The sequence below is a fragment of the Alligator mississippiensis genome, chromosome 3, assembly GCF_030867095.1.
Source record: "Alligator mississippiensis isolate rAllMis1 chromosome 3, rAllMis1, whole genome shotgun sequence".
NCBI classification, from domain to species: domain Eukaryota; kingdom Metazoa; phylum Chordata; order Crocodylia; family Alligatoridae; genus Alligator; species Alligator mississippiensis.
In genome coordinates this window covers 68,451,901-68,465,136 of record NC_081826.1, presented here as the reverse complement: position 1 = coordinate 68,465,136, position 13,236 = coordinate 68,451,901, and the positions used below count along the sequence as shown (strand labels likewise).

Sequence of the window (13,236 nt, the reverse complement as noted above, 5' to 3'; positions counted from 1 at the left end):
AGGAATGTTAAGCCATTGCACTGAAGTCTATTTAACAGTTTCTGTAAGTGATATTATCTGTATATAAAAGATAATTGCAAAAGGAGAGAGAGAGAATTTATAACCCATCCATTTCTAAAACTGCTTTTTCCTCAGTAACTCAAAGCCACCTGCTGGCTGTTTGCTTACTGTACCACTCAGAACTGGAGGATGAAACCCATGATATAATGTCAGAAGGCAGACGGATGAAACACTTGCCTCACTGGAGTAAAAAAGGAGTTCTCCATTTGCTTCACTGAGGCTTTTTGAAATTTTATTTGAATAAGTGTAATTGCTATTTTTTCAGTTTCCTTTTCAGCATGGTAGGGAAAAAACTTTCACTTACATGTATAAAGATTTGTTTTGTTGCCGTTCTTCTTCTGCTACTGGAAGGCAGCCCTGATAACTCTATCACTAAGTGGCTGGGTTGGTCTAAAGTTATCTCCTAATATCCCATCACAGCCTTCTAAAAGTTCTGCACCTTTAATATGGGTCCTCAGTCTTCGAAACTCTTCTATCTGAAAAGGCAAAGAAATGACATTGAATTTCTTAGACATTTTATTTGTTTTATGGGGAAAACAACAGAAAAGGAGTCTTCACCCAACCTCTAAGATTTATGCATTGTTTGTGTATCCAAATATCCAAAAATATAAATTTTTATGATAAAGTTCTAAAAAAAAAAAAAAAAAGTGCTTCCAGTTTTACTGCAAAATGACAATTGCACATACAAAAAAGATAGATAGCAATGTAGCCCAAACCAGGGCTTGGTTTGAAAGTTTCTCTCTGCGTATTTTCTTATTGTTCCTTCTATCCTCCCTATCCAACATTTTATTGAAGATTAGCTTCTATGTATTCAATAAGACAATAGACCGGGGACACACGCTGCTCATTCTGATCTAAGTTAGGTGAGTGTCATTTAGGAATAACTCCATTCGTTAGAATGGGTTATGTGTTGTGTTCTTTCTTTAGTCACTGAAAATTGGATTCATTTGATCTGAAACGATTTGTAAAACATGGTGGTCATCATCATGTGTGCCTATACACAAGTAGGGAGGTTGCTCCAATGTACTGTAATTCCAGCACATGGAAGCAGACTCAATTAATTAACTCATTTAATCAAGTCTGCTGGAGCATGGCAATTACCACATTCCAGCAGCCTCCCACATCTTGTGTATCAGTGTCCCTACACTTCAAAATATTAGCAGGGGTGCTTTAATTAAAGCTTACATGAGCTTTAGATAAAGTGCCCCTGCCACCATTTTGAAGCACGGGGATGATGATACATGAGATGCTCCAGGTGCTTTAATTAGAGTGGCTCTTGGAGCTGCTCTAATTAAAGTACCTCCCCTGCCAGTCCTGGAGCACATGTATAAATGTTCTATGTCCCGTTTCAGCATGTTCTAAATGAGACATTTTTGGAGTCAAAAATGAGTTTTTGTTTCAAGAAAATTTTTCGAAGTTCTAAATCAAAATAAAAAATTGGTTTTCATTTGCGTTTTTTTTCTTTGATATGGTGGCAAAATTCAGAGACAAAATTCTCCCCAAACCCAGAATAAAAGCAATGGAAGAAGTTTTTTGCAAGGGTATTTCTGCAACAACTCCTTCTCACAAGCAGTTATGTGTATGTTTAAAAAGCCATTTAAAGGGCTGGCCATCTATGCCAAGCCTTTGTGACACCCAACTCCCAGAGAGGAACTCTACAGAAAAATGATGGCGTGTATAGCTATATTACCCTTTCTAAGTAACTTTTGTGAGGCCAGGAGGGAGGTGACGTGTCACCCTGCCAAGTCATGCTCCCAGCCCACCCAACCAGATGAGGCAACTGACAACTGATGCCCAGGAAAAAGCCAACCTATAAAGTAGGTACTTTGCATCGGTCTTTCATCAGTCCCATGGGACACCCATGCCCGCTACGGGACAGGGAAGTCTGGGTGAGGGTGATCCCCTGCCCTCCATTGATGCTGACTTCGTGAAGGAACATCTTGAGAAGCTGGATACCTTCAAGTCAACTGGCCCTGACAATCTTCACCCCAGGGTACTCAAGGAGCTGGCGAGCATCATAGCCCAGCCTCTAGCGCGGATCTTTGAAAACTCTTGGCGCTCTGGTGTAGTGCCTGAAGACTGGAAGAAGGCCAATGTGGTGCCTATCTTCAAGAAAGGGAGGAAAGTGGATCCGGCTAACTATAGGCCTATTAGCCTGACTTCTATCCCGGGGAAGATCTTAGAAAAGTTTATTAAAGAGGCTTAATGGGACTGGCCGACGCCAACATCTTAAGGGATAGCCAGCACAGGTTTGTTGTGGGTAGGTCTTGCTTGACCAATCTCATTTCCTTCTACGACCAGGTGACCTATCACCTGGACAAGGGAGAAGAGATTGATGTCATATATCTTGACTTCAAAAAAGCATTTGACCTGGTTTCCCATAATCACCTCTTAGAGAAACTGGCCAATTGTCGCCTTGGGTCCTCCACGATCCACTGGCTGGAAAACTGGCTCTGGGGTCGGACCCAGAGGGTAGTAATTGATGGAAGTCACTCATCGTGGTGTCCTGTGACCAGTGGGGTCCCCCAAGGCTCTGTCCTTGGACCCATACTGTTCAACATCTTCATTAATGATGTGGACACTGGAGTCAGAAGTGGACTGGCCAAGTTCGCTGATGACACCAAACTTTGGGGAAAAGCATCCACACCAGAAGACAGGCGGGTGATCCAGGCTGACCTGAACAGGCTCAGCAAGTGGGCGGACGAGAATCTGATGGTGTTCAACGCCGATAAATGCAAGCTTCTCCACCTTGGGAAGAAAAATCCGCAGCATCCTTGTAGGCTCAGCAGTGCTATGTTGGCCAACACTATGCAAGAAAGAGACTTGGGGGTCATCATTGACCACAAGATGAACATGAGCCTGTAGTGCAATGCTGTGGCTAGTAAAGCGACCAAAACACTGGCTTGCATCCATAGATGCTTCTCAAGCAAATCCCGGGACGTCATTCTCCCCTTGTACTTGGCCTTAGTGAGGCTGCAGCTGGAGTATTGCGTCCAGTTTTGGGCTCCACAATTCAAAAAGGATGTGGAGAAGCTTGAGAGAGTCCAGAGAAGAGCCACACGCATGATCAGAGGTCAGGGAAGCAGACCCTACGATGACAGGCTGAGAGCCCTGGGGCTCTTTAGCCTGGAAAAGCACAGGCTCGGGGGTGATCTGATGGCCACCTATAAGTTTATCAGGGGTGACCACCAGTATCTGGGGGAACGTTTGTTCACCAGAGCGCCCCAAGGGATGACGACTAGGTTGAATGGTCATAAACTACTACAAGACCGTTTCAGGCTGGACATAAGGAAGAATTTCTTTACTGTCCGAGCCCCCAAGGTCTGGAACAGCCTGCCACTGGAGGTGGTTCAAGCGCCCACGTTGAACACCTTCAAGAGCAAACTGGATGCTCATCTTGCTGGGATCCTATGACCCCAGCTGACTTGCTGCCCTTTGGGCAGGGGGCTGGACTCGATGATCTTCCGAGGTCCCTTCCAGCCCTAATGTCTATGAAATCTATGAATTCTTCCCCTCCCCCTATGATCCTTTTCCACTCTCTCTGACAGCCTAGGGTGTATACATATATACTAAGTCAACTTAAAATAAAGCAACTTAACTAAGTCAACTTAAGTTAAGCCACATCAGAGCATACAGCTCCTTGACATGGTGGCAGTCACCTTGTGAGCTAAACTGATTTAACTAATGTGACTCAAGACAATACACATCAGAGGTGTATTATCTCGCTCCACATTTAAGTTGACTCTGTTCCACATATTTATGTACACTCTGACAGTTAAGTTGACTTTAAAAAGTTAAGTCAGCTTAACAGTCAGAAAGTTAGTACATGTGTATGCACCCCTAGACCCCTTTAAGTAAAAATATAAGGCTCTGCAGGGTCCCAGATCTTAGGAGAGTAAGATACTAAAAGGTGATGAGTGGCATTTTCCAGCCTCCTATTGGGTGGGGAAATTATTTCCTAATGTAACTCAGAAGATAAACTGTCATTACTGTTCTTATCATGGACAAAATGATATAGATACAGATTTATGTATCTGATTTACTGTCTAGCTGTGCTCTGTTGCTTTTTTTTCTTCAGAAAGCAGAATATTTAGAAATCACTATTGGTCTGACTTTGGAGGCTGAGATGGAAAGGGCAGTTTGTACTAAAAAGATGAAAGGAAGGAAGAGCAGAGAAGTTCTTAATTAAAATGCTTTTGAAGAAGACCCATGTACTTTTCTATTTATTTTATGTTTATTCATCTCAAACTGCACCTAAAAACAAATATATGATAGGCTTTAGGACTGAAGAAACCTGCAGAAGTCAAGTGCTAGTAGATAACTAGTGCTAATCAAGCACTAGTAGATACTGCAGACACTCCTTCTGCCTGAAAAAGGGTGTTTGTACCCGAAAGCTTGCAAAGAAGAATATTTCCAACTATTTTAGTTAGTCTAATAAAATGTATCAGATTTACCCAAAGAACCTTGTCTGTCAGTAGGAAACTAAGTAGCTTTCATGAAAGTAGCCTCTTCCATTGGAGCTGAACTGAATCAACACAGAAACAGGCTGGAATCATTGTAGTTTGGGACGAGGTATTTCACTAGAGAACAGCTTTTGTTTGATGTCTTGAGAATTAGAGACTTCAAATAAATGTGAATCAAAAAAAGACTCTGTAAAGCCGGTATTTCTGAAATACCCATCCAAACTTCAAGTGCTCTGCAATGTATGCTGGGTGAGATTGGCTTTCCTTGCAGTAAATTCCCTCTCCAGGAGATATTCCTTAAAGTTGCTCCCATGCTGTTAAATCAGGAGGATGGGATTCATGCCAAGCTGTGCTTTGATCTCCAGAATGCTCATAGTCATTATTGAAGCCCTTGTGCATTAACTGAAGCATCAGGTTTTGAGGCCCAGTGTAGGTCAGATACAAAACCAGAGGCTGTACCAACTGTGACCACTGTTCATGTGCACATGCCCACTGAAGAAGTGGTTCTGTGAGAGCTAATACAGACCCAGGCTATATTATATTTTTCATATAATCACTAGAGTGAATAAGAGGGAAAATGTGTGCTCCACTGCCCAAGCAACACTTTTACTTTCACGCCTGCCTGTCCCCTCCTCCATACGTCCATTCCTGACTCCTTCCATGGATACTGTGAAATGTCCTCTGCAGGACCCAGAAGTTATTTGCACTTAGTACTAGTATCTTTCACAGGAGACCGGGGAGATCAATGTACAGATATTTCCTCTATTATCAGATCTTATCTTCTAGAAACAGGTTCTGTCCTATTCCTAGAGAAGGATCAAATCCATAGCATCAATGCAGCAGAATAGCAAAATGGGATAAGGCTTTTTGGAATATTACACATAGCTCATCATAAAGCTGAAGCCAAAAATTAAATTGGTTTTTATGTTGCAGGAACTTTTATTCTATTTCCCCCCCATTTCCAACTTCCATTTTTGCTTAATGCAGTGTTGCAAATAAATGTCTATTTTCCGCATAATTAAATATGAAAAACAAAGAACATTAATGCATTTCCTTGGTAAAAGTCACCTTTTTTAGGAAAACAGGCTGAAGGTCACTTAAAAGGTGCTTTTTTCAGTTTCAATTTTTTCTACATCTTACTTTTACTGTCTATGGAAATGGGTATAGACTATAACGGAATGAAATAACATAAATGCCTTGTAGTTCTTTATTGTACTGCACCAATTTTGCACATTTCCAATTACAACCCTCTATGCCAGTGAATATTTCTGTTCTTTAAAAATGAGTATAGAATGAGCTACATACACAAAGGGGTCAGAAATCCTGCCATTCAGTACTAAGCCATCGAACTATGGCAGTGGGTACAGGAGAATGACAGCTGCTGACTGCATCATTGTTAAAATGCAACCTTCTAATTGGCTCAGAGGATGCACTTGTTTTATGCTTCAGTGAACCACAAAAATTATTTATAAATGTTCTGTTTGAAAAAAATTGTGGGGAAAATGTATGAACAACCTTTTCCTATTTTTCATTTTCTTTATGAGGATAATATGAGGGAGAGTATTACGATGTTGTTGTGTTTCTCCAGCGCACAGAATTATACTCAGTGTCTCATAGAAAAAAAACAATGCACTTCATCCTTAGAGAGGAAACAGCAAGCTTATCATGAAACACATGAGGTTCATAAACTTATAAAAGGACTGCAATGGGGAAAGCTGGAAATATCAGGGTGTGTTTTTCCAGTAAAATCTAGATTTCTTCCCACAGAAACCAATGACAAAGCTCCAAGAGCTAGATTGTAAAGTCTTTGCTCTTATGGGTACACAAGTTATTTCAGATCTCAGTTGACTCCAGAGAGTAGGAATTTCACAAACTGTGCTGAGCAGACTTCAGTGGGAGAAAAATCAAGCCTTAAAGCGTGATGGTTTCATTCCTTCTTTGTTGTTTAGATACTCATTTCAGCTCATCCATTCTGATCTAAACTAATGAAATCACACCATTATAAAAAAATAGTTATCAGTACAAGTAGAATCAAGGCCCCTGTTCTGAATATTTCTCATTTTACCATACTAATTTCTAAACCAAATTAATTTTTAGAATCAGGGAATTATAGAAAAGTAGGGCAAGAAAGGGCTTCTGGAGCTCATCTAGTCCAACACACTGCTCAAAGAAGGATCATCCCATACAAGTCTTTGTATAACCTATTCCTAAAACTGCACAATCAGATCTCTTGCACAACTACAAGCCATATTGACCAAAGACACCAAAAGCATTCTAACCTGCTACAGATAAAGCAGGGAGGCAAGGGCCGTCAGTGATCCAGCACTGCAAGGGTTGTTAAAATGCATTCAAGAGATCAAAGTAAGACAGCCATGCCCCCTGTTGCAGAGGAAGGCAAAAACCCATACAGTTCATACCAGTCTGACCATGGAATAAAATTCCTTCCTGATACTAAATGGGGCAATCATTCTGACCCCAAGTAGAGTGGCAAGACCCTCTATATTTAAATCTCCTGGTTTTAATCCCAGCAGGAACACTGGCATGTTCCAGTTAAAAACCCCAGCCTGAGCTGCAGCCATATGAAACTGGGAAGGAATGCACACACAGTGGTGGATAGGAACACAGTTCAGAAGAATCTTGATGCATTAGGAAGTCAGGTGGCAGCTAACAGGATGAAGTTCAGTGCTGACAAATGCAAGGTGCTACACCTCAGGAAGAATAATCAAATGCACTAATACAACTGAGTCCCGGAGGACTGGAAAAGGGCCAATGTGGTCCCCATTTTCAAGAAGGGGAGGAAGGAAGACCCGGGCAACTATAGGCCAGTCAGTCTCACCTCCATCCTTGGCAAAATCTTTGAAAAAATTATCAAGGCTCACATTTGCGAGACCTTGGCAGGACAAATTATGCTGAGGGGAAACCAGCACAGGTTCGTATCAGGCAGATCGTGCCTGACTAATCTAGTCTCTTTTTATGACCAGGTTACAAAACGCCTGGACACAGGAGGAGGGGTGGATGTCGTTTACTTAGACTTCAGGAAGGCCTTAGATATGGTATCCCACCCCATACTGGTGAACATGTTAAGAGGTTGTGACTTGGATGACTACACAGTCCGGTGGGTGGCGAATTGGCTAGAGGGTCACACCCAGAGAGTCGTGGTGGATGGGTCGGTTTCGACCTGGAAGGGTGTGGGCAGTGGGGTCCCGCAGGGCTCGGTCCTTGGACCGATACTCTTTAATGTCTTCATCAGCAACTTGGACGAGAGAGTGAAATGTACTCTGTCCAAGTTTGTGGATGACACAAAGCTATGGGGAGAAGTGGACACGCCGGAGGGCAGGGAACAGCTGCAAGCAGACCTGGACAGGTTGGACAAGTGGGCAGAAAACAACAGGATGCAGTTCAACAAGGAGAAATGTGAAGTGCTGCACCTAGGGAGGAAAAATGTCCAGCACACCTACTGCCTAGGGAATGACCTGCTGGGTGGCACGGAATTGGAAAGGGATCTTGGAGTCCTAGTAGACTCCAAGATGAACATGAGTCGGCAGTGTGACAAAGCCATCAGAAAAGCCAATGGCATTTTATCATGCATCAGCAGATGCATGACGAATAGATCCAAAGAGGTGATACTTCCCCTCTATCGGGCGCTGGTCAGACTGCAGTTGGAGTACTGCGTGCAATTCTGGGCACCGCACTTCAAGAGGGATGCGGATAACCTGGAGAGGGTCCAGAGAAGGGCCACTCGTATGGTTAAGGGCTTGCAGACCAAGCCCTACGAGGAGAGACTAGAGAACCTGGACCTTTTCAGCCTCTGCAAGAGAAGGTTGAGAGGCGACCTTGTGGCTGCCTATAAGTTCATCACAGGGGCACAGAAGGGAACTGGTGAGGTTTTATTCACCAAGGCGCCCCCGGGGGTTACAAGAAATAATGGCCACAAGCTAGCGGAGAGCAGATTTAGATTGGACATTAGGAAGAACTTCTTCACAGTTAGTGGCCAAGGTCTGGAACGGGCTCCCAAGGGAGGTGGTGCTCTCCCCTACCCTGGGGGTCTTCAAGAGGAGGTTGGATATGCATCTAGCTGGGGTCATCTAGACCCAGCACTCTTTCCTGCCTATGCAGGGGGTCGGACTCGATGATCTGTTGAGGTCCCTTCCGACCCTAACATCTCTGAATCTATGAACTGGCTGAACAGAAGTACAGTGGAAAAGGATCTAGGAGTCAGTCTGACCCCAAGTAGAGTGGCAAGACCCTCTAAATTTGAATCTCCTGGTTTTAATCCCAGCAGGAACACTGGCATGTTCCAATTAAAAACCCAGCCTGAGCTGCAGCCAACACCCTTCTGAGGAAGGCAAAAAAAAATTAGTTCTGACCCCTGCAGGAACAGAAAGAAAACATTTCTTTCTTGACCCATGCGGCAACCAGCGAAGCCCAGAAGCATGGAAAAACCAAACACTCTCCATTCTGTTCTGCAACACAGGGACAGAAAACAACTTCACGCATCACACCCATTAAGTGGACAGCTAGAACTCCCCTTTCTGTGTTCTCCCCATAAACCTATTCCAGCTGCTTTGATCTTCTTCCATAACGACACCAGTTGTGTTCATTGTCCTATTGCTAAGCATAGTCATCTCCAATATCCATCTGCTCTAGGCTGCTTTTCTCCTTATCTTACAGTGATCCGTGAAGGACAGGAAGGTTCCTGGGCTTCCCACTGTTGCGGTCTACAGCACACTCCAGGCATAGTGACTCCTAGATCATCCCTGACCAATACTTACACAGCCTCTTCTAAAATAACTTCTCTCCCCTCTTTATCCTTATTATAAAGTATAAGTTGAGAAGGTGCTGTAATATATATGCTGTAATACATCAACTTATGTTGCTTTATTTCCATTTCCCTTCAGCACTATACTACTAATCAGTATTACTGTGTTAATCACAAGAATATAAGAATTGTTAAATTAAAACAGATCAGCAGTTTATATTGTCCAATATTGTATCTCTAAAGCAGGTCACCAAATACATCAAAAGATGTTGAAAAGCCCTGTATTATGCATATCTTTGTAACTCTGTACAAGAAAGGGGAAATTTATTTCTGACAACAAGAGCTGATCATATTATGCCCTGAAGCATGAAAACAGACAACCTTATAATTTGTCTCATACCTGGTATAACTGAAGATGCTATTATTATTCAGATAAATATCTGATCCTATTTTGGAATTTTAGTAAAACTATTCTCTTCAACAATATCCTGCAGAAGACACTTCTATAAGTTAATGCTACGTTATGCAAATAGTGGTTCTTTTAATTCATTCAAAATGCTTTGATTTTCTGTGCCTCCATATCATGGAAAAGTATAATGATATAAAATATCTTTATGGGCCTCCTTTGGCTCCTGCAGAATTGTACCTATACAGAATTTAACCTTTAGCGTATGTCCTTTTATTTTCCTTCCATAGAAAATAGTCCTAGTGTTCCTAACTTCTCCCCAAAGGATAGCAACAAAGGATGCAAAAAGGAAGCAAGTAGGTCAGAGTGCAAAATACATTTGACATATGTGTACAAATGAGAGGGATATGGAGAATAAACAAGATGAGCTGGAAGGCAGAGCCTGTGAAAAGAGCTATGATCTACCTGATATCACACAGACTTAGTGGAACAGCTGTTATGACTGGAATGTCAAAATTGAAGGGTTTAGTATGTTTCAGAAGGATGGCTTTGGAAGAAAAGTTGGTTGCATGTCAGAAATATATATATTTATTCCCTAGTTTAGGACTAAAAAGGTAGCAGAGCAGAATGTATTTGGATGAAGATAAAAGGTGAAAGATACAGCAATGACAGAATGGTGGAGATTTATTATAGACCACCAAGTCAGGAAGAAGAGGTGGATGAGGCACTCTTCAAGGAGGCAACAAAATTAACAGAAAGTTATGAGATAGAATTGACTGATAGGAGACTTCAATTTTCCAGACATCTGCTAGAATAATAATACAGCCAAATATAACATGTCAAGCAAATTTGTAACTTGTGTGGAGAACAACTTTCTGTTCCAGAAAGTTGAAGATAAACTGACAGATCATTTATCTTGCACCTTGTCCTGACCAATAGGGAAGAACTAGTGAAGAATGTGAAGCTGATGGGAAACATGGAAGGAAACAATCACAATATAATAGAATTTGTGATCCTGAGATGGGAAAAGCATGATGTCAGCAGAATTAAGACACTGGATTTCAAGAAGTTATATGTCAACCAAACAAAGGACACAATAGGCATGGTGCCATGTGAGGACAGACTGAATGATAAAGGCACCCAAGATGACTGGAAGCTTCTAAAGGGCACAGTACTGAAAGCCCAAAAAGAAGCTATTCCAACACAATGGATGCACAAGAGGAATGGCTGCTCAAGGAGCTAGTAGACTACCTCAAAAAATACAGGCAATGGAAAGAAGTGAAGATCACCAAGAAAGCATACCGGGAAACAGCAAGAACTTGCAGGGACAAAATCAGGAAAGCAAAGGTAAAAAATTAACTTCACCTAGCAGGAAAGAAAGATCAAGGAAGTTGTGGGTCCACTGTTAAATAGCCAGGGAACATTATTAACAGAGGATGCAAAGAAGGTGGAGCTGCTCAACAACTACTTTTGTCTCAATCTTCACAAAAAAATTAAGCTGCCACCAAACACCTAATAAGAATTATTTTGATGAGAAAAGGGACAAGCTGAGTGATGAGATAACAAAAGAAACAGTAAGCTTTAAATAAGTCTGAATGAATTCAAGTCAGCAGGACCTGATGAACTTCATCCCAGAATATTGAAAGAACTGACAGAGGAAATCTCAGAAACATTGACAAAACTATTTATGAAGACATAGGAGACAGGCAAAGTACCAGAGGACTAGAAAACAGACAACACAGTGCCCCTCTTAAAAAAGGCTAAAAGGAAGAACCCAGGAACTATGGATCAGTTAGCTTCACCCCAATATTCAGGAAGTTACTAAAGCATATCATAAAGAATTCCATTTGCAAGTATGTGGAGAAGGAAATGATGATCATGAGCCTCCAACATGGGTATAGTATGGATGAACAAACCATGCCAAACAAACTTGATCTCCTTTTTCGACAAGATAATCAATTTGGTGAAGGGAATACAGTGGAGATAGTGTATTTAGATTTCAGACAGGTTTTTTAAACAAATTGGAGTAATGTGAGCTGAACAAAACTACTATAAGGTGGATAGACAACAGGCTCAATAGCTGCAAGGAAAGGGTAATTAATTATAAATGGATCCATGTCAGAATGGCAAGAGGTTTTTAGTGGAGTCCCACAGGAGTCTGTCCTGGGCCCCGTGCTGTTCAACCTGTTTATTAATGATTTGGAGGCTGGAAGAGAGAGCTGTTTAAGCTAGTTTGAAGACCAAATGAAACTAGGAAGGAATGCATACATACAGTGGTGGACAGGAGCACAGTTCAGAAGAATCTTGATGCATTAGAAAGTTGGGTGGCAGTTAACAGGATGAAGTTCAATGCTGACAAATTCAAGGTGCTACACCTCAGGAAGAATAATCAAATGCACTAATACAACTGGCTGAATAGAAGTACAGTGGAAAAGGATCTAGGAGTCTGGTAGATTGCAGCCTCAATATGAGTTTGCATTGTGATGCAGTTGCACAAAAGGTGAATACAATTTTGGGAGGCATCAACAGGAGCATTAAGTGCAAGACACAGGAGGTAATAGTGCCTCTTTACTCAGCACTGGTTAGATCTCATCTAGGGTATTGTGTTCAGTGTTGGTTTCCACATTTTAAAAAGGATATGAAGAAGTTAGAGAGGATACAGAGGTAGGAGACAAAAATGATAAAGGGCTTGGGAGGCAAATCATACAAGGAGAGACTGAAGGAAATAGGCTTGGTCAGCTTGTGTAAAATGTAATTAAAGGGGGACATAATAGCAATCTTCAGATATATGAATGGCTGCCATAAGAAAAAAAAAAGAATACCTTTTATCTCGTGCTGCAGAAAGCAGGATGTAGACAAATAGCTAGAAGTTGCAGCAAAGTCAGTTTAGAGTAGATAGGGAAAAAAATCTTTTCAGTTAGAAGAGTGAGGCAGTGGAATAGACTTCCTAGGAAAGTTGTGGGTCTTGAATATTGGAGGTGTTCAAGTAGAGGTTAGATAAGCTTTGGTCAAGAATGATCTAGGAGTAACTATGCTTATGTTTTTCTAGGAGTATTTCCCATGCTTCTGGACTTTGCTGAGTGCTGCATGGGACCAGGAAGGATTTTTTTCCCCTCTTGTTGCTATGTATATTGGGGTGACGGGGGGTGAAGATTTTGCCTTCCTCAGAAGTATTGGGTGTTGGCTGTAGCCAAGGTTGGGAATTTTAACTGGAGTGTGTCAATGCTCCTGCTGAGACAAAAAGCAGAAGGTTCTTGGTTAGAAGATCTTGCTCTTCCACTCAGGGTCAGACTAATAGCTGTATTTGGGTTTAGGAAGGAATTTTACCCCATGGCCAGATTAGTATGGACTGTAGAGGTTTTTCCCTCTTCCTTGGATCTCTTGAGTGTGTTTTAGCAATCCTTTCAGCAGCAGGGTATTGACCACCATTGTCTCCTGTTTGTTTATCTGTGACCAGTTAGGGTTCTACACCTTGTAGTCTGTGACAGTCTTGACTTTTGTAGTTTTAGTAGCAAATTAGACAAGGACTGTATGGGATGGTTTGGATA

At 41.8% G+C, this 13,236-nt stretch overlaps 1 protein-coding gene across 2 annotated transcripts in view; it reads right to left on the bottom strand.

The window, feature by feature from the left end:
* Positions 1–13,236, bottom strand: part of CA8 (carbonic anhydrase 8) — an 86,323-nt gene that overhangs the window by 14,892 nt on the left and 58,195 nt on the right. For both annotated transcript variants that reach the window (XM_006270727.3, XM_019498671.2), the window contains exon 8: positions 365–536. In XM_006270727.3, coding sequence (XP_006270789.1) covers positions 402–536 — 135 coding nt within the window. In that variant the 3' untranslated portion in view covers positions 365–401. The remainder of the gene's footprint in view (positions 1–364; positions 537–13,236) is intronic.